The sequence below is a fragment of the Lachnellula hyalina genome, assembly GCF_007821495.1.
Source record: "Lachnellula hyalina strain CBS 185.66 chromosome Unknown contig00169, whole genome shotgun sequence".
In the NCBI taxonomy this organism is placed as follows: domain Eukaryota; kingdom Fungi; phylum Ascomycota; class Leotiomycetes; order Helotiales; family Lachnaceae; genus Lachnellula; species Lachnellula hyalina.
This window is the reverse complement of record NW_022157283.1, coordinates 1-27415: the sequence shown is the minus strand read 5'-3', so window position 1 is coordinate 27415 and position 27415 is coordinate 1. Positions and strand designations below refer to the sequence as shown.

Sequence of the window (27415 nt, the reverse complement as noted above, 5' to 3'; positions counted from 1 at the left end):
TAGTCCATCATCTCGGTTGCATCTGAAAAAGCTACTTCGTACATTTGGTAGTATTACGGACTTCCGACTGCTTGAGGATTAGGAAATTTAATACTCACTGATACGGAGTTTCGCCTCTCCGTGGATGGAAAAACAGGCGGAATAATACTCGCCTTTTTTTTTAAGTCTGACAGCCCCTTTATAAATCCACTACTTAGCGTAAATTGCTAGAATCCTATACTTATGACTGGCTCTTCACCCTAGTATAGATCCTGAAACCCACCGAATAAACCCATCTTAAAGCGAGTTTATACTTTTTAGAAGCCGGTGATTAAGAGATCCAAGCTCTAAGTGGCGCGGAGTATACCTTAGGTGGGGCTGTCAGACTTAAAAAAGAGGCGAGTAGTATGGTGTGGCTCATCTCTAGGTTAATGTACGGAGGTACAGGACAGGCCAAAAGGGGCCAATTCCTCCCGTTCGCTACTGCACTGTAGCTCCAGGGGTCGAGCTCAGCTGCGAAACTTGTCAGACGACCGGTACTTTTATCTTCAAGACTCTTCTGGCTGGTGTCTGTCCTGTCCTACTTCGTATATCTGCATCGATCATAGGTACCATTCTATCACGGTTTGTACCTCGGCACTCCCTGCAAGGCTGTGTGCATGGCCATCGGGATCTCAAGCTGGAGAAATACCATGCTCCGAGATCTCGGTTGCAACCCAACGTCTGAAAACAGAAACTCTCTCCGCGGCATCCAGTCATCTAGCGATGATCGACGCAATAACATCATACTTCGAAGTAGGATTTCGCTAACAATATCTGTGCGCTAGGGGAAGCAATTTTACTTCTGCACCCAGATGGGCGTCCTCATCTCGTTTCTATCAGGCATGTGTTCGGTCAAGTCGCCGTCTGCGTTTATAAGAGTCGCAGTTTCCTTCTCTGGACCACCTTCTAGAACAATGCAGCGGTAGTCACCAAAGCTTTCTTCGCCTTCTTCAGCAGGCAGTGTCTTACTTACAGCTTCATCAGAGCTGGAGTAGTCAAAGGCCGAATCGCTGTACCACCCTAATAATCACATTCATTCACTCGCTCCTTCCTAAAATGTTAATCTTTAATTCTTGCTGGGTGATTGTCACCTTCGTTTTTGCCGCTTTGGCCATACGGCAACTCCCGGACTTTGCTTCAGACGTATTTGGTATTCAGCAGATACAACAATATGGGAACGCAACCCTCGAAAAGCGCGACGATGTCCCTGCTGGCTATACTGCCCCTCCTTATTACCCCACACCCAAAGGTGGTTGGATTGCCAGTTGGACAGACTCCTACGCCAAGGCGGCAGAAGTTGTCGCCAACATGACTCTGGCCGAAAAGGTCAATCTGACATCTGGCACTGGTTTATTGATGGGCCCATGTTCGGGAAATACTGGATCGGCTCTGCGTTTTGGCATCCCTAATCTCTGCTTGCAAGATTCTGCCCTCGGAGTTGCTACAACAGACAACAATACGGCCTTTCCAGCTGGCATCACAACTGGAGCTACGTTCAACAAGGCTCTCATGTATGCGAGAGGCTACGCATTGGGACAAGAGGCACGTGGAAAAGGAGTCAATATCCAACTTGGACCGACTATTGGACCTATCGGACGCAAGCCACGAGGAGGAAGGAATTGGGAAGGCTTCGGTGCTGATCCCGTTCTTCAAGGTTTTGGAGGATCCGGTACTATTAAGGGAATGCAAGCCAATGGTGTGATAGCTACAGTGAAGCATTTTATTGGAAATGAGCAGGAGATGTATCGAATGGATATCCCTCCTCATGGATTAATGAAGGCCATCAGCAGCAATATAGATGATCGAACCCTTCATGAACTTTACGCTTGGCCATTCATGGACGCCATCAAAGCTGGGGTGGGAGCTGTTATGACGAGTTATAATGATGTAAACGGAAGTGCAAGTTCTCAGAATAGCAAGATGATCAATGGGATACTCAAGGATGAATTTGGATTCCAGGGACTGGTATGAAATCTCACTCGCTAATCGACTAATATGCTGACCTTTTCAGGTGATGACCGACTGGCTTGCACAGATCGGGGGTGTTTCTTCCGCTTTGGCGGGTCTAGATATGTCAATGCCTGGTGATGGATCCATTCCACTACTTGGACTTGCATATTGGTCCTATGACCTCTCCACAAGCGTGCTGAATGGCACAGTACCCCTTGAGCGTCTCAACGACATGGTTACTCGTATAGTAGCTACGTGGTACCAACTCGGCCAGGATCAAGACTACCCATTACCCAATTTTTCGTCGAATACCGCAGATCCCACAGGGCCTTGCTACCCAGCTGCCCTCTTATCACCAACCTGCGTCACCAATCAATATGTCAATGTTCAGGCCGACCATGCAAATGTTGCTAGAAACGTATCGCGAGAGGGAATTACTCTGCTGAAGAATGATAATGCAACGCTGCCGCTTACCACCAGCGCTAGTCTGAAAGTTTTTGGATCAGATGCCCAGAACAACCCAGACGGCATCAACGCCTGCAATCAGCGTTCCTGTGACACTGGTATTCTCGGTATGGGTTGGGGAAGTGGTGAGTTTGTAATGGGCTTGTACTCAACATATGCTGACTTAAGGAAGGAACCGCAAACTACCCCTACTTGGACGCACCAATTGATGCTCTCAAAAGAAAGGCCGCAAACGTAACTTATTACTCCAGCGATACTTTTCCATCTGGGCTTACGGCTGCCACTGGAGACATTGCCATAGTCTTCATCAACAGTGATTCTGGAGAGAATCAGTACACAGTTGAAAATAACCACGGAGACCGTGATGGCAGTGGTCTTGTCTCATGGCATAATGGAGATGCTCTTGTCCAAGCAGCAGCAGCCAAATACGCTACTGTGATTGTAGTTGTTCATACTGTCGGCCCGATTGTGGTCGAGCCATGGATTGATCTTCCATCCGTCAAATCGGTCGTCTTTGCTCATCTTCCAGGTCAAGAAGCTGGTGACTCCTTAACTGACATCCTCTTTGGCGACTACTCCCCAAGTGGACACCTCCCCTACTCAATTCCTGTAGCTGAATCCGACTATCCATCCTCGGTAGGCATCGTGGGTTTCGAAGTCACCCAAGTCCAGGATACTTTCTCGGAGGGTCTCTACATCGACTACCGTTATCTGAACAAGAACAAGACCTCGCCCCGGTACGCATTCGGCCACGGTCTCTCTTACACCACCTTTTCCAAATCAAGCATAGCCCTCACATCCGTCACCCCACTCTCATCCCTCCCACCCGCACGAGCAGCCAAGGGCTCAACGCCTGTCTATTCCACTGCCATTCCACCAGCATCCGAAGTCGCGTGGCCCACAGGCTTCAACAAAATCTGGCGTTACCTATACCCCTACCTCGACGATCCAGCCTCCATCTCCTCCTCAACCCCCTTCACCTACCCAACCGGTTACCAAACAACCCCACAACCCGACCCGCCATCCGGCGCGACCAAGGCGGCAATCCCGCTCTCTGGGACATCATGTACAACCTCACAGTCACCGTGACCAACACCGGTTCCGTAGCAGGAAAAGACACAGTCATGTTGTTCCTCCAACACCCATCGGACTCTCCATACGACACGCCTATTATTCAACTCCGCGATTTCGAGAAGACGGATACGCTCGCGCCGAATGGGAGCGAGACGTTGACGCTTAGTGTGAAAAGGAGGGATCTGAGTGTGTGGGATACCGTATTGCAGAACTGGGTTGTTCCTGTTAGTGAGAGTGAGCCGTTTGTCTTTTGGGTCGGGAATAGCAGTGCAAATTTGACGCTTGCGTGTGAGAGTTTGAGCGGGGCTTGTAGTTCTGGGAGGACGCCTCCTGTTGTTTGAAATAGTACTCAATGAGCCCATTATTATTAGTAAAATGAAACGAGTAAGATGGAAGGTCTATAAAGTATGTGTTTTTTCTTCTGAAGTTCTAAAGTATCGGAATCGTTAGGGTCGTTTAGCACGTTCTGCGCTTACACAACCAAATGGGGTTTTCTAACTTAATAGACGTTAACTTTACACGTAACAAATTTCCTTAAATCTGTCGATTAGCATGTCGATTAGCAGCTTTACCAGTGATCAGAAGTAAAAACAAAACGAAAATCAGTCCGCTGGCCTTAGGGGGAAGTGATACTGTATCATAGTAGAACCCGCTCTGAAGCTACAGTATCCCCAGATTAATACTATCAAAGGATATGTATCCGACCTAGTGTTAGAATGCATACTCCATAATTGCGCGTTCTCTTCCTTTCTCCGGAGAAGAGAAGAGAAAGTCTGTCTTGACACGTGGTAGAAGTAAGTAACCATGTCTTCTCTTCGCTTCGCTGATTACCTATATAAGTAATAAGCTATTGGCAAGGCAGTTTCCGAGTGTAAGCGTAGAATGTTCTTAAACATATGATGCCATGTGAGGATCAGGACGAGAAAATGTTGGCTGGGAGACAGTGGGAGTGGAATTAGCGGCGCGGATCGGAGAGAGCGACATATGTTATGTGTTGGAAGTTACTGTATTATTTTTTAACTAAGGATATCATCGCATGATTCAAGTGAACGAACGACTAATAACTTTGACGGCAAGTCCGGAGACGGTAGCCATTTATGGGCATAGGATTCCATACTCCAAAGCTCTGCCCCTGATGTCTCCTGCTTCATACTATCAAAACATCTTGCATGCGACATCTTAGTGTGCGCACGCCCACTATATCGCAGAAGAAACTCATCATGAGAGCCTACTGCACTCGAAGAGCAGGCGAGCGTTCCGTACTTGGATCGATAATGGCTTGATGATTTGACTAGTAATAGCCCGGGCTATGCAGTATGCCACGGTATCCCTGAATGAATGAACGAAAATGAAAGCGCAGCGCACTTGACAACAGCAGTGTTTCGTAAGGCAAGCATAGCCTTCCACCAGTTTCATTGGTCGCCAATCTCTGTTTCCGAGACCATAATGTGAGTGTAGTGTAAAAGGACGGAGAAATTAAAAGATGTGATTGCAGTTAGAAAACAACTCTGTGTGGTTTAGAAAATGAGTGCTTGTTCTGTTAGGGTTTGGATGGGGTTAAATACTATTTCGGTCGTTGGCAAAGATTTTCGTTGTAAAAACCTTGGCTCTCGAGCTATTGTATCTTCGTAGAGGAGGAAACTTTATTGAAAGAGGTGAAGAGAGAGAACGGTGAAAGTAAAGTACCATATAAAGTCATCCCCCCCCCCCTTCCCTTATCCAGTTAATGCATTTCCATATATACGTTTCCATCATAAAGAGCGTGCCTCATCAACATACAAGTACAAACAGAGGAATACCGTGAAAGGAGCAGTCTGCCACCGTTGTCGCAGTCCTCAAATGTAATGCTTGAGGGATATGAGAAATCCGGTAGGGTATGGGCGAATAAGAAACTCGGCGGAATAAATCCGAGCATCACCACATTCCCTCCTATCTCTGCCTTCTGACGAAGTTTCGAGTCCCAAGTTTCAGACACTATTCTAACTTGACCAGGGATGTATCGTCTGAAGTAGTCGTAGATCCGCCAGCTGAAATTGTAAGACCTTGCATGATCTCAATGCCGGTTACATAGATAATATACCCCGAGCCGACAAGCCAAGCTCCACTGCAGGACCTGTTAGACAATGTTGGCAAATCAGGAAAAGAAGCTTACTTTGGAATGATCCAGAGGAAAACAATATTCGAAAGGCTGTTGTGTCCCAGGTTGTCGAAGCCAGAATAGTACTCACTCAGCCCTAAGCACATCAGTTGCGACCAACTACGCATATTCCACAAAACTTACAATAGAGAACTGTCTTGCTGAAAGTCATAAGGCCAGCACTATACCCAACCAACGCAGCCAGCGCGCCCTTTGTCCCCTCAACCCGTCTCTGCTCGCCCCAGAACCCCGCAATAGCCGTCTGCGGCGCGCCCCGTCCCCGAGCCGCAACCTGCTTGCCAGACGTGTACACGATGTACAAGTAATACACATACATTAGACTCTCGATAGCATTCAGGAGTCCTTGGGCTCCAGTGAAGCCGTTGCGGGAGTTGAACGCCTTCCAGCCGTATATATAATCCACCTTGCCGTACAACTCATAGGGAACCCAGAGTGGCCAGTGCAGAAACCCTCCGGGCATGGAGTGTGGTCGTAAGAGCACATAACCGGTATCCCATGCGACGAGCGGAAGGGAAATAAGGAGCCAGACGATGGTGATGTTGGAAGGTGTATGCGCCCATTTACCGTTGCTGCGGCCTCGACGAGAGGGGCTGGACTTCGAGGGCGTGAGATCCGGCTCAGGGAAGTCTTTTGGATGCCCGCGGGTAGAAACCATTGTGGATGGCGGATTTGTATTCGATTGAGGAGTGCGACAAGATTCTGATGGCGAATGAGATTGTATTATTATTGTATTGTATTGTATTGTATTGTATTGTATTATTGTCTGACCAGCAGTTGGGAAGTGAACTCAAATATGGGGAAGTAGCCGGGGCCGGGACCTCAGGTACGGATGAGAAGGAATGCTGGAGCCGCTGGTGCTGATCCGTCCAAATTCACCAACCACGTCATCGGCGGCGCATCCAAGTTCTGTTGGTTGAATTCCACATCAAAACCTTTTGCCTCTTCAACAAATACAAATAAACAATCTGTCTTCCGCGCCACCTTGCTGCCTAGCAATTCCAGTGCAGAACCTTCGCGAAGTCTTTAACATCACAACACTCATGTTATAGTCCCTACAAATGGATTCGGACTCCGCGACACCTCGACGTTCTCAGCGAATCCAGAAAATGGCTTCTCCAACTCCAATTTCCCCCTCAACAGCCAACGGCAGCTCCTCCGAGAAAACCGTAATGACTGCGCGGAGAACGCCCTACCTCCCCACCACCGTTGAGACAATCCTCCTTTCAGTATACCCAATTATTCTCTGCATCGGCTCCCTCTTCGCCCTCCTTGATCCCTCCACAAGAGCATCGCCATACAACGCAACTACACAATCACATCAGGCAGCAACAGCACCGTCATATTTTGCTAAGAAGAGCAATGTCTTTAACACATTTTTCGTAAAGCAGGGCTGGGCATGGGTGACATTCAGCTACTTCTTCTTCCTCTTTACGCACCCCTCAACCGGCCCATCTCTCTCCCCAGCCATAACACCGCGACGATTGCGCGGAATCTTCAGATATGGGATAGTGACCGTCTGGTGGATATTCGTCACACAATGGTTCTTCGGCCCCGCGATCATCGACCGCGGGTTCAGGCTCACAGGCGGACAATGCGAGCTTGTGGATCAAGCGGAGAAAGGAAACGTGGATATGGATGATGCGAGACAGCTTGTTACGGGGATGGCGTGTAAGGCTGTGGGTGGGAAGTGGGGTGGGGGGCATGATATTAGTGGGCACGTTTTCTTGTTGGTGCTGGGGAGTATGTTTCTTTTTGAGGAGGTGCTGCATGTTGTCTTGAAGTCTGCCAAGTCGAGTGAGAGGACGATTTATATGGCTGATGGAGCTGTGAAAAGTGCCGATGTTGAGGCGCCCCGTGATTCGACTGCGGAAACAGCTGGGCAGTGGACTTTGGGGGCGAAGGTTGTGTTGGGTGTTGCGGGTTTGAGTGTTTATATGCTTTTGATGACAGCGGCATATTTCCATACGTGGTTCGAAAAGGTGAGTCTAAATCCCCTTCCACCTGATCATCTTGCTGACATTACTAGTTTACTGGGCTGTTGGTTGCATTCAGCGGTATATTCGTGGTTTATTCCCTACCTCGATTCGTACCAGCGCTAAGGGGCATAATCGGTATGCCAGGAGTATAGGTTTTCGAGACGATGTAAAGTTTATAAATGAAAGATAGTAATAATACGAGAAACGCCTCTGCTCAGATACCTTATCAAAACTCCGGAAAACCATAGCTAGGAATCTTCTCGAGTGTTCTTGTCCTATTCGTTTGCTTTTTGTTGGTAGGTTTTATAAATCCTATACTTTTTCTTACCCTTCTCAAGTGAGATAGGCCAGAAGTGAAGTTATGAAGATACGCACGTAATCGAACCTATAAATACAAAACTGTTTCTCATAACAGAGAGCATGATCGATAGAATAAGTTCAGACCAGCAGGAGGAACATATTGTCTGGCAGTGAGGCAAGCAAGCGACGCCATTCTTATTTGCGGTTCATGCGCTGTAACTAATCTGTCTCTATCTCAGTCAGGCTGCTTGCTCTACATGTGTCTTTGTCAAGTGATGGCAGTAACTAGATTTCATCGGATGTCGGGAGTTGCTGTTAAATTCACTTCACGTTCGTTGCCAATTGCTGTCATCGACGTTTAGACGAAGTAGCGAACCGAACAGAGCGTTCCATACTCGTGTCTGGGTAATGCAAAGATAGATAGATGATAGTGTTAGATACATGACTTGGGGAGTTTAAGGGCTTGCGTTTACGGCAACCGGCCACCATGAGACCTGTATGTTTTGACATCTACAGTTGCCATGATTTGTTAGGAGCTCGAGTGTCTTATATGGTATAGGCCAAGAGGGGAAAATCCTTCTTTATCTTCCTGTTGTGCAATAGTGAGATTCCCCTTCGTGTCCTACTACGTACGTATATTTGTTGATACCGTATTCCTGTATGTGTAGCTTACCCCCTGACTAGGTTGAGGTAGGCGCTCCGCAGACGCATTACTATTATCCATGGCTCGCTCCTGACACCTACACAGACTACTCTGGTCAGATTCTAGACCGCGCAGTGAATTTAAGATTTGAGATTCCATAATTTGATTTGTATGCAGTCTAAGAGGACCTTTAACCATAGTTGGCAGTATGCAACGCAACCGAAGACCAGGCCAATGTAAGATAAACGCCTCAATCCATCCATTCTGTATTCCATCCCGCGCCATAGCCCTACCCATAAATAGTACCTATATCCAAATCCAAAAACCCAAACACCGGCGAAAATGCTCCCTGACGCATCCCATATCTCTCACTCACTCACATACCGATATTCCTTTGCATCCCATCCTATCCATCTTCATCATATATGGCAGAGGTGCCAGGCCTAGGCTCAGGCCCTCAAGTGACATTGCAAAGCAACTCTGCCTCGAGTATATACTTGCCCTCCTTGTACTTCTCGCTGGCCTCAAACGCCTTGTCGTACTTCCACCCCACCGTCTCGTTGCACTGCCTGCACGTAATATCCCGCACGATATGGCGGCCGGTCGTCATGTGGCGCTCGGAGGCATCGCCGGATGTTACGTTTACGACGCTGTTGAAGAGGTAGGCTTTGCCGTGCTGGCCGCGGAAGTTCTAGGCGGGGGGAGGAAGCGTTAGTGAGAAAATGGAGGGAAGGGGAAGGGGAAGGGGAAGGACGAACTCGGGAGATGATGTCTTCGTGGTTAGCTAGATGGGCTTTGCAGTTCTTGCAGCCGTAGATCTTGTGGCTGTTTAGGTAGACGTTGTAGGAGAGACCCATGGTTGGTGCGTTGGAGGTGCGCCTCTTGCGCACACAAGTCCTACCCTTATTCTCCGCGGTCTTGCTTCACGTATTTGATTGAAAGATTTGGATGAAATTTGGTCTGATTCCGCTTGGTTCGAGACCGGGGAGGCAGCGTGTTGGAGTCGGTCTTGGATAGGTAGTATGATGTTCGTTGGACGGTGAGGCTGGGGGTGAGTAGAGGCGGGGGTTGCGGAACTTGGCTTTCTTTAGTGCTGAGTTGAGGTACAAGTACCGTGGGTCAATATGTGTGTGTGATTGTGGTTATTTCGTGGTCATGGGAGATGTGAATTCGGCTGCTTTGCTTTGTTCTCTGCCTTTTATTGCTGGGACCTGATGAGCTGAAAGCCAGGAAGTGAGGTCACAGGGCAAGGGTGGGGATGATGCCTACCTTATCTATTTAATAAGCAGCTGATGCTAGGCTAGGAAGCTTACCGGACTAGACTAGGTAGCTATCGGCTATGAAGGTAATAACTTGTAATAATTTCTGAATTACAGAAGAAATATTAATCTGTATGTATCATTATATCTAATCCAAGGACTGCAGTAAAAATCTAGAATATACAAGTAGTTAAGTCGCAAGGTAGTCCTGGGACTGCTAAATCGTGCTAAATCTGACGGGTTTGCTCGTTGCTTTACAAGGGTTTAGCGTCTGGGTCCAATAATCACGGGCGCAACTGTTGGAGGATATGCTAACCTAAACGCTAGTTTAGTCTATGATCCAGCATTAATTGGGTGCTTCCAAGCATGACGGAGCGGGGCAGAGCGGGGTAGTCAGTCTAATTCATCGCGCTGTATTTCCATCGGAAAGAAGGCTAAGCTCAAATCCCACCCCACCAGTCCAAGAAAACTACCTGTACCAATTTATAGAAGTATTATTTTTCAAGTTAGAGGTTGGTAAAGATAATGGGAAACGCTCGTATCACACGCCCCGAGAGTTCATGAGTTACACAAATAAGAGTAGGCTTGGGGACGTGGGGCAATGTCTGTAATTGTTGTGTAATGTACGTATGTACTTGTATGCTACTAGCTGTCCTGCATGCAGTGCCTTGATACATTTCTATCCGTAACCCACGTCCAATCCTGATAATATACAACGACCGTGGTTACAACCTCCATCTATAAAAGTCCAAAACTCAATATCAACAAAGAAGACAGTCATAACGTGGGATTCCGAAATCCAAAAAGATATCCTGAAGTCGGTGACGTTGGATCAGATCACCACGAGAAGGCTTCCTCGACGAAGTCAATGTTCCCGGCGTGCTGACGCGTGCGCACTGCCCTCCTCACATCATCACTCAGCGCTCCACTACCGCAAACCGAGACGCCCAAAGCGCCGACCTGGTTTTCCATCTCGATATCCATAAGCGTCTCGATGTTTGGTCGACCAGGGAACATTTGTACCGTTGCGGAAGGGCTGTGAATTTCCTTGGTTGAGCGGGGACGGCTGACGAATAACATGATGCGTAGCACGTCGCGGCGTTTGTCCATAGCCAGGATGGCTGTCATCCACGGTCGGATCCATTCCAGATGTTCGGGAGATTGGATGATCCAAACGAGCACGATCTTACGCGCAGCGACTGTTCCGTTTGCGTAACCGGCGACTAAATCTCTGACATGTGGTACTTGATGGGTGATTCCTACCCCTCCTGCAAACATCATGACGGACCCGTAGGAATGCATCATATGCATGCCTCCATATGGACCCTCTGCAAAACACTTGGTGTAAAATTTGCCACCGGGTGCTGCTTCGGCTTTCTTGTATAGCTTGCTCGTGAATCCTGTTCTGGCACGAATGATGAAAGACATCTGCGTCTTCTGCATTTCCAAGATATCTTGGCGGTTCATTGCGAGCTTTTCTGGGTCCAGGTTCTCTGCTTCCTCAGACCACGCAATCGAAAAGGGGTGGGAAGTCATCATGCCAATTGCCGGCATGTAGAGATAGGCGTGCTGGCCCGGCTTGAAGGTCCATGGTCGGGCCATTGTGATGGTGACACGGCTCGCATTTCCTGGAAGTGCCTCCACCAACGTCTGTGATCCCCCTTTTCCAACGTTCCTGTACATGACCTTGAGAATTCTTGTAGCGCGCTCTGCCCCCCATAGTGCAATAACTCCATAAAGAAGGGTGATCTGGGGAAGCTTGGCAAGCTTCAAGTGATACCAAAGGCCGATGATAACCAATATAACCAAAGCAATGTGGAGATACTTGAAAGTCTCATAGAAAGCATGTCGGAGAATGGAGTTGGCTTGGAAGGCAATGACTACAAACGCAACAATAGCCTAGGATTGTTAGTAATTTCACTACTGCGACGGCTTAGGAAACCCACAATGAAGCCATAGGTGATGAAGGGAGTTCCTGTGATAGCCTTAGAAATCGCTGCCCATCCACCTCCGATGTAAGCTGAAACGCCCCAAGAAATCGCGTGAGTAATTGCTTCGAGGACAACGATTCTGCCGGTCCATCTATGCAACAAATTGAAGGAATCGAAAGACAAATTCAACCAGTTCATCAAAGGGTTATTGCGAGCAGCCATGACGAAGAGGGGGATCTGGTTATAGTTAGATACATGAGTGACCACGTGATACTAGTGATGCCCGAAAAGTCGACGGGGCAATATAAGAATACTGGTGTCAACTTACCATGTTGACAACGGCGAGTATGCCAGTCCGGTTCCTCAACTCCTTAGCAGCAGATGCAGCTGGAAGTGCCCAATCAATGCTATAAACGCAGAATATAACGTTGGTGCCGAAATACGAAAGTAGAAATATCAACTGGAATCGAGTCGGTAGCGTTCCCACGTTCATTGCCGAAGACAACTGAATTTCCCTGTTGTGTCTCTTGCTGAATACAGGGGCATATAGCAAGTGCTTCTTGAAACTCGCCCAGCTCTTTGAGGGAACAGCGAAGTATTTCTGCGTATCGTTGTTTAGACATGTAAGTGTCCGCACGTATTTGACGCTCTCGATGCCCACCCTCCATAACGTGAAAGCTGCAATCAGCGAGGCTAGTACGATGAAGATATAGTTGTAAAAATCCTGGTTGTGAGCTTTAGCTTTGGCAGCCTCGACCGCTGCTGCTGCCGCCGCCGGCCCAGTTGCTGCCGGTGCCTCTGCAGCAGAGACCAGTCCTGAAATGGCTAATAAGCCCAAAAATCGAAGTGAAGAAGTCATAGTGTAGTGTAGTATTGTCGGTATTCCTTGAAGGAATGGGGATCCGTTGTGGTCGCCTCGAGGTGTCTCGCGCCTGGCGGGTTTTTGCGAATAAACGAGAAACTTATGTGAATGTCCAGCACAGCACAAAAAATTCGATACTCGAGGTAAGATGAGAGGATATCTAGATAAGGAGTGTTGTAGGTCAAGCCATAAAAGTCTTCTGAAGAACTACTCAAGAGGTGATTTCCAGACTGCGTGTAGTAGTAAAGGATCGTCGGCGTCAAGAACTCTCGAGACAATTCAGTCTAATTGTCAAAAAGGCGGCCGGCTAGAAAAAGGAGGGCGGAAAGAATAAAAGGAACCTGTTCCACAATCACAAGGTCGAAAAGAATATATTGACAAGGAGGGACAGACAGTACAATGTTATCTAGATGGTGGAACAAGACAAGTCACAAACACACAAACGAAGAAGTGGAGGTAGAGCCAAAGTACTAGTATAGTACTGTTCTCTTGCATGCATGCCGTGCCTTGTCGAGTAGACCTCCGTAAAATGATAATCGCATCGTGGGATAAGTATCCACAGCGGAGCAGGAGTCAGCCTCTTTACCGCCCGTACCTTGTATATTGCATAAACCTACAGGGAATGCATACGGGACCAAACACGGGCATCACTCCCGAGCAACGGCTATAGGTACAGTAGTATCCTTTATTTTTTCAGGCCTGAAACGATGACAGGAAGTGCATGGAGTGGACGGATAAGGAAGGATGGGGAAGAAGAGTAGGTACTTACTGCATCCCGATTATTGAACCTAAGGTACCGATTGTTTACATAAGAATAGTGAGGTTTCTTCCAAGGGAGTCCACAATGGTGTTGCACCGTCGAATCAACCACTGCCGACGTGATTTGATGAGACCAGCCTGAGTAACTGAGACTGAGTTTACTCCGTAATCCAGGGGCCACGGGCAAATCTTCGCTAAAGCCCAGCAGCCCCGCAAGCAGTCAGGGTCAGGGACAAAGTGCAGTGCTTGCAGGGGTCCTGAAACGTGAGACGACACCCTCAAAGTGCTTTGTGTTGCCTGTAACGCCACGAGCATCACAACGACGAGAAATCCCAACGGTCAAGACAAGTCGTGCCGATGTGTGAATGTCCTGCAGGACGTGTGTCGCCATCCAAACGTTATTCCGCCTGTGCCCTAAAGATCGCCAACCAGGTGTCGTCGTCTACATACCCCCTTGATGACGAATGGAAGCTTCATGTTTGACTAGATTAATACTGTACTTCGTATATCTAAGTGAGTGGTTCTTGGACTGCGATGCCAAGTGCCAAGTGCCAAGTAAAAGATAAGACATGACAATCTATATCCATGGTTGGTTCCGTCCAGTGTCCACAATTGTTTTGACGTCCTGCTTAATCTTGCGGCAAGTCACCCGCTACGTAATCATCTATATGAAGCAATGTCGAGTCCACAATTCTCCGTGTAAAGTTTGGCGGGTAAAGTGTTTCCCAAATCTGTCTACAAGACTGCGAATGAAGTGTTCGTGAACACGACTCGCGCCCTATTCTATTCTACTGTAGTGAAGGTTAAATCGTAACCTGAAGGTTAAGCACTTCGATTCTGATAAGGATGGAGGTGGATACAATTGCATAGTGTTCGAACTTCTTCTATTGAGCGCCAAACTTGCAGTTTTCGAGCTCGTTGCCATCCTCCCACAGTTTTTGTTTCTGCGATGATATAATAACTCGTCATTTGAACTCAAAAACCAGGCAAGTCAAGTCATTCGCCCTTCTGTTAGTCTCCACAACTATATCCAAATGCTCTGCCCGGTTGAGACCGACTTTGTCGCAAAGCGAGCCTCTTATAAGCCCAGCGCATATTCAAACACGGCGATCACGCAGTAAAGATGCCCGATACTAGCCCTAAATCTTGCACATGGTGATCCTTCTGTCTCATGGTTGGATACCCAGCAATAGAGCTGCTTTACAATCCCTTCAATATCACAAGCGGCAAAAGATGGACATTTCCATCTCAGCCTTCCTTCGATCCGTCAAAGCCCCGTTAAAAGCTCCGATCGAAACACTGCTGGTAAGGCATTTGGAACCGAACTGTTGCTCGGAGGTATTCAGACAGGCCAACAAGCTTCTTACATATGTTGAGATCTACCATAGAGAAATACTGATAGCATGAATTGGGACGCCTTATCATATTCCCAGCTCATCTTCGCTGAGAGGGGTAGTCCAATTGGTAATGGGCTTTCTAGATTTTGTCGCAGCTTTTGTTCTACGTACAGAGCGAATTTTGGTAGTTGCAGTGTTTGTGATATCTCCTAAGACTCGATCACTTTGTGATGAGACGGAAAGGAAACTGAGTTCGTCGTCACTTTCGTCGAACAGCTGCCACGCCTGATTGGACCGAAGCGCTCGTCGTCCTAATCTTGGTGCTCTGTCGACGTATTGTCGTCGAGAATTAACATCTCTACTCTGGTCTGAGGTAGATGACGATGCAATGGAGCTGAAAGATTCATCGAAAAGCTGCCCGTCCTGGCTGTTTCGAAGATCCTTTCTATATAAGCGTGGAACACGATCAATAGAACGACGTGTATGATGATATTCAGTCTCTTCTTCGGATAAGGACTCCCCTGAAGAAAGTGACGTTTGCGTGAAAGACATTTCCACGTCGGATGCTAAGCCAACAGATATAGAGCCAGACTCGGAAGAATCATCTCTACAGGAAAAACTTGTATGCAATTCATCGTCACTCGCTGACGCATTCTTCTCAACATGTAATGCGTCCAGAACCGAACCAGAATACTCTGGAACATCTGAGCTGTCCGCTGGCTCAACGGACACATTCGAGGAGCGCAAATTCCGTTTCCTGGACACTGGTGCAACTTCCTTGGTCTTGTTTGGACGTGTGCAAGGTGAAGGTCGAAAAGGAGAATCACATTTGTCTTCCTTCAGGGGATACCTGACAATGCTTTCTCGTTTGGAGTTGTTTCCAGCGGGAGTAGCCGTCACCCACTCGCCAATGCCTTCCTCCCAGCGAAATCCAGGTCTTGCATCATCGTTTGCTTCTGAAATTGGAGTTAATTCGTGCTTGACTTTCCTATCTGAAAACTTGACGTCCAAAGTCGACGCATAGTCTAGATGAGTTTGTTCAGGCAACTGCTGTGCAAATGCAAAGGCGCTATCCACAATGATTCCTTGAAAGATATCAACTCCAGGGCTGTCGATGCTGAGATCCTCCAGAGTCAGATGTAGATATTTTAGAGACTCGAATCCTGCACTTGAAGCGCCTCTGCCACAACAACGTGCTACAGAACAGATGAATGCCACAAGATCGTTGTAGCTATCAGGAGTAAGATCACAGTCGTCTGCGTTTGCGTCTTCCCATGTTTGATTATGAAGAAGCTTGATGAGACAGTCCTCGGAGTTCGTACACTTACCAACCGGCTGTCTGGCTATTAGATTTGCAGCAAACAGCAGAACGCCTTGGGAATCATTGGGAGCTGGTGACAAATCGTACTGTATCACGCAGCTCTGTAGTAAGGTAGTGACATGCTCATAAGGTGCGTCAGAGACCACGGCTCTTTCATCGGTGTGAGATTCTGTTGCTTCTCGGCTCAGGAGAACAATTGATAGTAGTGTTGTGATCAAGCTAGAAAAGGTGGGCTTAAGAATAGCAAATGAGGAGGTATCATAAGAACTGCCCGACTGACCAGACCTTGCAAGAAGAGGAAGCGTGGTCTCAAGAAACATCAGAGCATCCGGGTTCACCGAACCAGGGGAGAGCCTTTGCATCACCCCAATCCATACGGGACGAAATTCCTTTGTGGCCAGCCATCCGAGAGGCAGAAACCCCTTTGAAATCAAGCTTGCCAGCTGTTGATATTGGAAAGCGAAGCGTCCAGTGTACTCGACAAACTTCCAGAGCATCGAAAAAGGACGAGGCGCAATATCGTAAAGAGTTTTGGGTGCTGAATATTTGCTAGAGGATAGGAGGGAAGAAAGCAACACTTCGGCCTCTTCTGCAGCAAAAGTATGTATGCAGAGTGTAATCAGCACACCACAAAATTCTAGATCGATTAATCCTGCGGTTATTGCGTCTCCGAGTACTTTTGTTCCATGCGACCGGACGATAACTTTAAGTTGCTTCCAGCCATATTCGGAAGTGCCGAAGTATTCCAACTCATCGTAAATTTCTGTTGATATATCCCGCGTATTAATTGCGGATTTGGTTCCAGTCTCCTCAAGATGGGCCTCTTCTTCAGCGATATAACTTGGAACAGCTCTCAAGGACATTGAAAAAAGTGATCTGGCACCCTTTGCCTTGGTGTCGGGCCCATCTCTCATCGTCGAGCGCAATAGAGTCTCCAGGCCATTGTAGATACCTTCATAAATCGTATACCGGGAAGCGTTCGTCTTTTGTCGCATTTCTCTCAGAGTCCCAGAGAGCTGGAAACTTGGCTCCCCTTCATTTGTTGTATGATGATACTTTGAACGCTTGGGTCTTCTGATTGCTTGATCATCAAGCCCGGCATTTGCAATCATTGAAGGATAGTCGTCTACATCAAGTTCTCCCCTAGCTCGGGCAAGTATCGGGGTGGGGACTAAGATCTCTCCCGGAACAATGGACTTACTGCCCTTCGAAGAGGCTGGTATACGAGGTGTTTTGGGAACTGCTCCTTCTTGACCTATACCATTTCGTTTATTTCGGTTCGAATATGTCCGCTTCAGTTTCTTCCGCGCCCGGGTCCAGTCGCCATCATCCTTGTCTTGAGTATTCCGTCGTAAGGTTTTCGCGGTCGTGGGTACCTCGCCATTGTTTTGACTCTGAGCCTGCCGAGCTTGGGATAACCGTGACAAGTCCTTATTCAAGATTGCAACTCTGGACGTCAAAGCCCGTAGTAGGCGATGGCACCTCGCTGCTGTCCATTCCTTCTCTTGGTCTCTGTGAAACTGCCTCGTGTTGACTGTCGAATCTCGTCGCCGTACAGGAGTAAAGCCATGCAAAGCCATGCTAGTGCTTGGTATTTCAGATGCCATATTGAGTATCCTGAACACAGGAGTCAGCTTTCAAGGCATGTAATTCTTAGTTTCCTAGCACCCATACCTGTTGTATTGTTTGTTTATGCAGCGAAAGAGCAAAAGAAATGTAGCAAGAGCAATGATGGGGGATTTTTTAAAGCAAAAATGAAGCAATAATAGAGGACAACTGATGACTAGTAAAAAGCCAAAAGGTGTTATGAATTATCGCAGCATTATGCCGATGTTTATGATATTGATACTGGAGGAGAGGAGAGCTGAAAGTAAATAAAGGCTTACTAAGCAATTGACCAGGGTATCTGCTCTGCCCTGCCCTGCGGCAGGGCTGTTGCTGGACCGGAATAACGCGGGCGGATACCGGGGAGCTCAAAAAAATTCCTATGGTGGATGCATGTAAAATTTAGAGGCATTGATCTTGTTCTCTCCATAACAACCCCTTTTCTTCTTTGTAATTCTACTACTCCTACTCATAATCACCCGCCTCTTCTTTCCGTCTGCTCATATTGACCTTCTCCTTGCGCTTCTCGGACTGCAGGGCTTGGTTAAGTTCCGTCTTTTCGACTTTGTACCTTACTACTCGGCATTGTAATATATCATCATGGCTGCTGAAGCAAGCTCCAAACCCGCTGGTATGTTACTAGAACGACATTTACCTGATCGAACACACCAATTTTTCATATTTTGATCAGCTAACATAGTTCTTTGTCTAGAAGCCTCTTCCAATGGCACTGCTGATGCTCAGAATGGCCTCGAGGTTGATCATGCAACCACCAACGGGGCAGAGCAGGAGGCTGCAGATGGAACAGACCAAGGTGGCGAAGGTACTACACCCGATGACATTGAAATGGCTTGAACACTTCGCAATGGAGAATATAATACTGATGTTATTGCTAGCCATCTTTCAGCTAATGGTCAACCTGCCCCACGAGCCCAAGCAGATCCCGATTATGGTATATCCCCTACCACCCTACTCTACTACGATAAACAGAAGAGAAAACTAAGTCTTATAGGTATCGACGCAAGAGGCAATTCACGATGTTCGACAATCGATTATCGAACTCCCAGGTACTTTCCAGTACTCCTGTTTCCACCTCGAACATAAGGGCCAACGAATCAATGATTTCATCCAAATATCTGAGGTCGAGGGTCTGGCGGCGGACTCGGAGCTTACTTTGATCGAGGACCCGTATACCGAGAAGGAAGCAAGACTGCATGTCATCAGAGTTAGAGAAATAATTGGTGCTTCAGGAGACCGAACTGATACTTTGCATGGCATCTTGTCGGGTACATCTCTCCATGATTCGGTCACACTCGCGGCAGAAACCTTCAACGGTACTGGTGCAACAGAAGCACATCCGATGGCTAGTTTTGACTTGCAGACCCCGGGAACGCTTTCTACTCTGCTTCCCGACGTTCTGGAGCCACAGCCAAAGACTGTGAAAGGATTATCACTCTCGCCATGGAACCCTCCTCCTTACCATCTCAGACAAAAGGGCCACCTCTTATATCTCCAGGTGACTACTAATGAAGGAGAACAACATCAAATCACAGCACACGTATCAGGATTTTATGTGAACAAATCTACCAACAGTAAATTCGATCCATTCCCAAGAGGCTCCCCGAAGGCTCATTCGGCACACTCATTGCTCAACCTGATTGAGGAGCTTTCTCCTTCGTTTGATGCTTCATTTAAAAAACTTTTGGATGCCAATAATACCAAGGAACCTCTGGCAAATTTCCAAATTACCAACGCCGTTCCTTCAAGCCCTTGGGTGGTTCCAAGCACGTCTTCACCTCTTGTTGCACATCAATCCGACATTACTCGAACACAAGAGAGCTATTTAATAGCAGGAATTGAGAACACTGAGACCTTGCGAGATTGGAACGAGGAGTTTCAATCCACGAGGGAACTGCCCAAAGAAAATGTGCATGATCGTGTTTTCCGTGAGCGCTTGACTTCCAAGCTATTTGCTGATTATAATGATGCTGCTGCGCGTGGCGCTGTGTTGGTTGCTAGAGGCGAGGTAGCCCCTTTAAATCCAACCGAGGGGAGAGATGCCCAAATATTCGTGTACAACAACATCTTCTTCTCTTTTGGCGCTGACGGGGTAGGCACATTTGCTTCAGAAGGTGGTGATGAGGCTGCAAGAGTGGCAACCGGCAAAGATGTCATGGGCGTTCGAATGGTCAACCAATTAGATATCGATGGACTTTTCACACCCGGAACCGTTATTGCTGATTATATGGGCAAGCGAATTGTCGCTCAGTCCATTGTCCCTGGCATTTTCAAGCAGAGAGAGCCAGGTGAGAACCAAATCGACTATGGTGCGGTCGACGGCAAGGACGTTGTTGCCGCGAATGAGCAATTCATCCCTACCTTTGAGAAGCTGTCCAAGGCTTTGAAAGTCAAGAAACATGCAGTCTGGGATAAAGACGGGAAGCGCCATGAGCTGGAGGGCAGCGTGGAGACCAAGGGCTTACTGGGTACCGACGGCAGAAAATATGTCCTTGACCTGTACAGAATCACCCCATTGGATATATCTTGGATGGAGGAATTTGGCACTGCCATTGGAACTTCCGAGGTTGTTGACGGTCCAGGTGAAACCGCATATCCTCACAGAATGACTGTCTTACGACCAGAACTTATTGAAACATATTGGAGGGTGAAGATGCGAGATTGGGTGAATGGCGAGCTAGCCAAGAGACGGAAGGATCAAAAAGATGGCGAAGGTGCCACAAAGACGCTTGATAATGGGAAGACCGAGGAGGGAAAAACTGGAGGTGCTGAGACCTCGGTCGATTCCAAGGAGAATAGCGAAGAGGCAGATACGGAAATCACCAAGTCTGCAGACGTCGACAACGAGAGAATCGACATCTCAAACTTCAACTTCACGTTAAACCCGGATGCGTTCAGTGGTCAAGAGGCACAAACAGATTCCGAGAAAGAGGAGTTAGCCAAGGATGAGCAGGAGGTCAGACTTGCTTGCGACTTCCTTCGCGGAACCGTCCTGCCAGAGCTGATCAATGATCTCAAAGAGGGCGACGTTGGATACCCAATGGATGGTCAATCTCTCAGCCGATTACTTCACAAGCGAGGTATCAATATCAGGTACCTTGGCAAGGTTGCTGAACTAGCTGAGGGCAAGAGACTTGAATCCATCAGAGGACTGGCCGTACGAGAGATGGTCTCACGAGCTTTCAAACACGTTGCTAGCAAATACCTGCGCTATCTTCCTATCCCATTGACAGCTGCGTGCACTTCGCACATGCTCAACTGCCTTCTTGGTACTGGTCTCAATGCTAAGCCTAAGGCTGAGGTTGATGCCAGTATGACTGCTTTGTATCCTGAAGCAGATTTGGCATTTGAGAAGGTTACACCAGAGACTTTGAGAGCAGAGATCGAAAATCAGATCGCTCGTCGCTACCAATACACCATTGACCCTAGTTGGGTTGCCAACATACAGCCCATGCAGCTACTTAGAGAGGTCTCGCTCAAACTCGGCTTGCAGCTTGAGAGGAAAGACTATCGCTTCACAAGCCAAACACCTGTCGCAGAACCTTCACCGGCTACCAATGGTTCGGCCTTGAAAGAAATTGGTACTAATGGCCAGAGCACAAGCAGCAGCAAGAAGAAGAAGAAGGCTCGCGATGGATCTCCAGCCTCTGTTACATCTGCACATTCTGCATCCCCTCAGACTTTTAGCCCTGATGACATTCATAATGTTGTGCCAGTGATCAAAGAGGCATCCCCCAGAAGCTCCTTGGCTGAGGAGGCTCTTGAAGCCGGGCGAATCTCAATCATGCAAGGTCAAAAGAAGCTCGGCCAGGAGCTGTTACTCGAGTCCCTTTCACTGCATGAACAGATTTACGGCATCATCCACCCAGAAGTTGCCCGAGTCTACAGCTCATTGTCTCAAACCTATTACCAACTAGAGGAGAAGGAGGCAGCTTTCGAACTTGCTCGCAAAGCCGTCATTGTCTCCGAGCGAACATTAGGTATTGACAACGCAGAGACTCTCCTCAACTACCTTAACCTGGGCCTCTTCTGCCACGCCTGCGGCGAAACAAAACTCGCTCTCCAATACGTCAAACACGCCCTCGAGCTCTGGAAAATCATCTACGGCCCCTCGCACCCGGACTCCATCACAACGCTCAACAACGCAGCCGTAATGCTGCAGAATCTAAAGGACTTCCACTCCTCGCGCCTCTGGTTCGAAGCCTCCCTCAAGATTTGCGAAGACCACTACGGCAAACACTCCATCAACTCCGCCACGCTCCTATTTCAACTCTCACAGGCCCTGGCTCTGGACTCGGATTCCAAGACCGCCGTGAACCGCATGCGCGAGTCCTACAACATCTTCCTGCACGAACTGGGTCCCGAGGACAAGAACACCAAGGAAGCCGAAAGCTGGCTCGAACAGCTTACGCAGAACGCCGTCTCGATAGCCAAGCACGCGAAGGATGTGCAGAACCGTCGTATCCGCGCTGGCATTCGAGTCTCGCCGCGCGTTACGCTCGGACAGACGCACCCGCAGCCACAGGTTGGGCAGACGACATCGGGGCGCGAGCAGCTAGGTGGGCGGACTTTGGATTCGAGGACTATCGATGAGCTAGTCAAGTTTATCGAAGGGACTGATGCGCAGGCAAAGACGAAGAAGAGACCCGGACGCAGTAACCCCAAGAGGCGCGGTGGTTCAACTTCGGCTGCTATATCGTAGTCCCGTCAGACTATATGATTGTGGTTATGGGGTACAGATAGCTTGGTCCGAAGATGCTCGGTGGCATGTTTTTCTGGTATTACTTGCATTATCGGCGCTTCGCTTGCTTCAATTGTACATGTATGTATTATTGTGTCTATTGCCTCACATCGTGGCTTGTTTGTGTAGTTGTAATATAGGAAGGAAAGTTGCATGCATGGTTGGACTGGATCTGGGTTGCATTATTGTATTGTACATTAATTGAAGACATCTTCCCTCCGCATTTACCGTCACTTAACTAAGTCAAATTGCTGCTACTAACGTTATTTCTCACAAACGAGGCCTGCCGACATTTGTTCTTTCAAAAACTCTAATTCCGGTTGTTTTTCTAGCTCCATGGCATCCAGCTCCAACATCACGTAGCAACGTATTCGCAGCAGGCCATGGTAAGGACAATCCACTCTACAGTCATAACAGCAATCACATCACAAACACAAGTCAAACGTAATTTTCAGAACAAGCCTTTTTTTATTTACCAAGCTAAAAACCCATAAACTTTGTTACATAAAACGCCAATTCCCTCCTTTGCCTAAGCCTTAGACCCAAGACTCAGACTTCGCTATGCAGACAAAGGCAAAAAACCAAACCAAAAAGCGAATGACATGTCCCATACGATTTTTAGGAGTGACAAGGGTTTGGTGGACTCGTAGAGTTGTGGGACAGTAAAAATACACTAAAACAGAGCAAGTGGCGAGGCGGTGGGGTAATGGGGTGATGGGTTGAATCTAAGAGCTGTTGATAGCAGGTGTCGCAGGAGCAACAGGGAGACCGTTACTGACGGGAGCGTGGAATGAACCGATGCTCTGGAAACCTCTGCAAAAGATTGTTAGCAACACGTACAGTACCGAGACTACCAAGCCAGACGAAGACAAAGCTTACTTGGTGAGATCAAAACCCTCATCCTCCTCCTCGACCTCCTCAGACTCGGGAGCAGATGTCTGCTTCGCAGGACTGCCGTTTCTAAAAGGGCTACGAGAAGGAGCAGGACTGCTGCTTGGTGGGAGAGGGGCGGCGCCTCCTTTAATTGGGCTTGAGTCCAGACCGACGCCTTTCATGGGCGTGTTTCCAAACTCGGCGTACTTCCAGAAAGGGGCAGGAGAGCTAGTCGGCATGTGTTGGCTTGGCCGCTGAGCTGTAGATGGCGGAGCTAAACGTGGATGGACTCGAGCTGGAGCTGGCGTGACCAACGCAGGGCCCTCTTCTTGCATGTATGAAGAAGTCAGAACAGGTGGAGAAGCTGGAGAGTTGTCAGAGAGACCGAACTGGCTATGGTTTATCTTGCGGTGGCGGGGAAGTGGGCTTCCGTCGCCAGGCAGGTCATGCATGGACTGTCCTGATCGGTCTGGGGTGAACTGCGGGGCATTATCTGGGAAAGACCGTGACGTGGGTGATCTGGACGTTGGTGAACGTTTTGGTGAACGCTTCTTCGCTGAGTCCTTGGCTCGGTAAGAGAGATTGGCGGGTGAGCTAGGTGCGGAAGAGCCTCGATGGCCACCTCGTCCGCCTTTCCAACAAGTTTTTGCCATGTCGTCGCGGCATTCGGCTTTGATACACCACTTCATGCCCTTACCAGGTTCGTCGGTTTCCCGTGCTACCTTATGGAAGGACTTGTTCAGAGACAGGTTATGTCTGATAGAGTTCTGCTTGATGTTAATTATATTCACAAAAGAAAAATTGAGGGGCTGAATCTCACCTGCCATCCGCCTGCAACTTGGAACCTATAGTATGCATACTTATCTTGGATATAAGCGTAGATACCAGCCAAGTTCAGCTTCTCTTCCTCCGTATCAAGGATAGCTTGGGTGATCATTTGTGCATAACTGTAGGAGGGTTTGATGTGATGGTTGGACTCTAAGGCTAGATCCACATCATCGGCATTCATCATCATTGTGCCACCAGCATATGGAGATTTTCCAGCCGTATACTTCACATTGCTGCGAGCGCTGACGGGTGTACCTGGACGTCGGTAATCCGGAGGCGCTGGAGCAATTGGCAGTGGTCCCGCACCATTCTGACCGCGTACAGTTTGCGCGGAAGATGACGGTGCTGAAGAGGTTGTATTCCCTCCATGTTCCTCGGAGTCATTGGCAGCTGAAGGGTCGATGAGGCCAGCTCTGGCAAGATATTCTTTTTTGACTTGCAGATTCCTTCCTTCTTGAGGCAGCACAAACATCATCTCTACACCAGCAACCTCTATCACTTCTCCACTGACAAGAGCATGAAATTCGCCCTTTCGAAGGGGAGCACCGTTGATGCGAATGCCATTGCGGCCATGGACAACAATTTCCCATCTCTCCTCATCCTCAGTGTCGAAAGTGATCTCAGCATGGATTCGGGACACCATCTTGACAGGTCCCAAATCAATATGGACGACATCTTCGTCGACGTTCTCGCTTGGCGCACCATTAAGTTCCGGAGTGTTGTTCTTCGAAGATTGAGTGACCTCCGGAGGGCGGCCGATGACATTTCTCAAGTTTTTAACATAGTAAGTCCAGTCCCTTCCTGCCAGCTTTGCGTACGCCTGGACACCGTCTTTGTTGAGCTTTTCGTATACGACATTGGCGTGGTCTGTACTAGCTTGTACCTCATGGTTCGGCATACGAAGGTAGGGGATGATAGACGCAATCAATTCTTCGTCCTCCATTCGAATCCCCTCGCGATCCCTAGGGAGTGGTTCTGGTTCTGGCGCTGGCGTTGGCCTTGGTGCTTCGGCCACCTTTGAATAGTTAGCAGATTCCCAATTAAAGATGGGAAATGCATTGAGAATATAACATCCCGGCCCTTCACTCGAGGAAGGATATTATATGATATTGCGCTCTTGACGTACTCTTCTTCTTCTCTTTGCAGGCCTCGAGGGGGAGGAGTCGGGGATGTCGGCAGCAGGAGCGACTTCCCTTCGAGCCCTCTTGGGACGAGTATTTGAGGGCGGCATGATCGGGCAGAGGTAGATATGAAAGCGCGAGTATCTGCGAAAAAGGTCAGCGCAAGTCAAGGTGTGTGCGGCGACGTCGAAGAGTCAGATCCTGTCCTTTTCCCCTCGCGACAGATAGATAAATTGGACCAGGCGCGGACGGATATTCTTGACTTACTTGGAAAGAATGTATCCCGGCGCGGCTCAGTGCGCCTTTCTCTAGACGGTGCGACAGAGGCAGCAATCAATCAATGGCGAGGTTTTCCCTTGGTCGGACTGTTTATTTGCGCTGGGCTCGGTGTGGCGTGGCGATAATGGTTGTCGCGATTTGTTGCAATCACGCGGCGGGCATTCGCGTGTCGAGTTGCCCAGACGTAGAGCAAAACACAATGGGCTTTGTCGGCTGTGGTGAATGGCAGTGGGTGGATAAGGATACGGATACGGATACAGGTTATCGATAGGGATATATCTGCAAATGATGTTTGGCTCTGGCGGGCAGAGTGTGCGCAATCCTGGACGGTTTGTGGGATATTCTCTGGGGGGAAGAATGAATTACGGCGATTTCAAATGCGTGGGGAGGGGGCTATCTTTTTGTGATTGGCCAGAAGCCTAAAATCGTTAGGGAATGTCAATATTTGGCTCACTAAATATTAAGGGGGAAGCGGCTCTGTTCTTTGGTTCACCCTCCGTCATAATGCCAACAGGCCCCCATCCATGTACAACAACCAACGGATTTCCAGAAGAAGGATTTGCTGTTAACAACGTGTTCTTACCACTCACTCCAGTCTGATACAATGGAATCGGGTCGAATTGGTCTGACAGGGCAAGGCGAAGCAAGGCAAGGCAAGGCAGGCAAGGCATCTCATCCATCTTCGGCCCCCCCCCTCCCTCGCCCCCTTTGGCATGCACATCTATCTAAACCCAAGCAGTTAAGCAAACCTTTTGCTTTGCGCCCGCCCCGACCTACCTACATAGTCAATCTTGGGGCCCATAACAAAAATGGAACAAGTTTTCTACTCATTATTATTAGTGATCTATAGTAGGAAGCCAGCCTGCAGACCAACCAGTCGCAGAGTGATAGCTCGTCATGTGACGGCAAAGCTTGCTTGACTAAATACTTGTCGATTGCCTAATTTGAGTTTTTGGTCAAGGTCTCTTTGTTGAAATCTATTGTGGGATAGATGGCTTTGTAATGATATTGAACGTTATGAGGTTATGAAACGAGAAGTCCTCGTCGTTGCTCATACACGAGACTTCAAAATATATACATACCTAGGTAGGTACATATAGAAGCTCACGTCCACGGAAGGGGGAGTCGCGTAGACACACAAAGCTATATTCCCAACCTCAACAAGCGTAATTATATCATCGCATCACTCTCTCAACAAATGAGTTCGCCTGTTGTACGAGCAGCCGGGACATCATGTAATCGTTCTTAAGACCACTCGGACCCATGATTTATTGACACATTGTTCTTGTCTCCATAAACTCCTGCGGAAAAAGCGGTGGGTTGATATTGCAGTTTAGAGGCTGCAAGCCGGAGGTATTCTGATCATGGTATGCAATAAGCCTTGTCAGAAACACCACTTCAAGGTGTGATTCGTATAGGTAACCTGAACCATACAGCTGCCGTGCGTCAGTTTCTGTGTACCCTAAGACTCGGCTTCGAGAAACTAGCCAGATGTATTACTCGTGCATTGTGGATGTCAAAAGATAATCTTATTTCTAGATGTGGCTTCCTTGACTTTTTGGCCGAATGGCTTGACCTATTGCTAGTCACCACAGGACGCCATTCTGACGAAAACAGGCGGTCTGAGAAGAAGGAATAGCACCAATAAGAAGAATCCCCCATTAGCAATGTATTCCAGTGTAGGGGTCGTTGTTAAAGTCACCACTCTCTACGCAACGACAGACTGATTCTTATTCATTTCACTTAGGCGTCTCAAAGTTACTTGATACCTCATACTTCATGGCATGCTTCCTCACCCGATTAGGAATTGAAAGAGCAAAATGACTCGCAAGACTGGATAATGACCTGATCTTGACATATTCGGTGCCTTCACCCGGTATTCTTCCCAAAGGGG

General features: G+C 48.2%; 8 protein-coding genes across 8 annotated transcripts; 3 read left to right on the top strand and 5 right to left on the bottom strand.

The window, feature by feature from the left end:
• Positions 1 to 1077: 1077 nt before the first annotated feature.
• Positions 1078 to 3851, top strand: bglF (putative beta-glucosidase F; the record flags this gene model as incomplete). The annotated part of the gene is given in 4 exon segments (XM_031152700.1): positions 1078 to 1986; positions 2033 to 2561; positions 2609 to 3502; positions 3517 to 3851. The coding sequence occupies 4 exon segments, from the start codon at positions 1078 to 1080 to the stop codon at positions 3849 to 3851; spliced, it is 2667 nt and encodes an 888-aa protein (XP_031002430.1).
• A 1633-nt stretch (positions 3852 to 5484) lies between these two features.
• LHYA1_G007773 (uncharacterized protein) lies at positions 5485 to 6323 on the bottom strand (the record flags this gene model as incomplete). The annotated part of the gene is made up of 3 exons (XM_031152699.1): positions 5485 to 5623; positions 5663 to 5744; positions 5792 to 6323. The coding sequence occupies 3 exons, from the start codon at positions 6321 to 6323 to the stop codon at positions 5485 to 5487; spliced, it is 753 nt and encodes a 250-aa protein (XP_031002422.1).
• Positions 6324 to 6726: 403 nt separating this feature from the next.
• scs3 (FIT family protein) lies at positions 6727 to 7796 on the top strand (the record flags this gene model as incomplete). The annotated part of the gene is made up of 2 exons (XM_031152698.1): positions 6727 to 7647; positions 7695 to 7796. 2 exons carry the CDS (start codon positions 6727 to 6729, stop codon positions 7794 to 7796), a joined length of 1023 nt encoding a protein of 340 aa, XP_031002429.1.
• Positions 7797 to 9044: 1248 nt separating this feature from the next.
• ypel3 (Protein yippee-like) lies at positions 9045 to 9444 on the bottom strand (the record flags this gene model as incomplete). Its single annotated transcript, XM_031152697.1, has 2 exons — positions 9045 to 9278; positions 9346 to 9444. 2 exons carry the CDS (start codon positions 9442 to 9444, stop codon positions 9045 to 9047), a joined length of 333 nt encoding a protein of 110 aa, XP_031002423.1.
• Positions 9445 to 10683: 1239 nt separating this feature from the next.
• On the bottom strand, positions 10684 to 12636 carry FRE3_1 (Ferric reductase transmembrane component; the record flags this gene model as incomplete). The annotated part of the gene is made up of 3 exons (XM_031152696.1): positions 10684 to 11745; positions 11793 to 12014; positions 12106 to 12636. The coding sequence occupies 3 exons, from the start codon at positions 12634 to 12636 to the stop codon at positions 10684 to 10686; spliced, it is 1815 nt and encodes a 604-aa protein (XP_031002424.1).
• Positions 12637 to 14819: 2183 nt separating this feature from the next.
• On the bottom strand, positions 14820 to 17663 carry LHYA1_G007769 (uncharacterized protein; the record flags this gene model as incomplete). The annotated part of the gene is made up of 1 exon (XM_031152695.1): positions 14820 to 17663. One exon carries the CDS (start codon positions 17661 to 17663, stop codon positions 14820 to 14822), a length of 2844 nt encoding a protein of 947 aa, XP_031002415.1.
• Positions 17664 to 18526: 863 nt separating this feature from the next.
• clu1 (Clustered mitochondria-like protein) lies at positions 18527 to 22381 on the top strand (the record flags this gene model as incomplete). The annotated part of the gene is made up of 2 exons (XM_031152694.1): positions 18527 to 18613; positions 18674 to 22381. 2 exons carry the CDS (start codon positions 18527 to 18529, stop codon positions 22379 to 22381), a joined length of 3795 nt encoding a protein of 1264 aa, XP_031002414.1.
• A 764-nt stretch (positions 22382 to 23145) lies between these two features.
• On the bottom strand, positions 23146 to 25352 carry FKH2_0 (Fork-head transcriptional regulator; the record flags this gene model as incomplete). The annotated part of the gene is made up of 4 exons (XM_031152693.1): positions 23146 to 23233; positions 23300 to 24060; positions 24114 to 25136; positions 25248 to 25352. The coding sequence occupies 4 exons, from the start codon at positions 25350 to 25352 to the stop codon at positions 23146 to 23148; spliced, it is 1977 nt and encodes a 658-aa protein (XP_031002431.1).
• Between the last annotated feature and the right edge of the window lie 2063 nt (positions 25353 to 27415).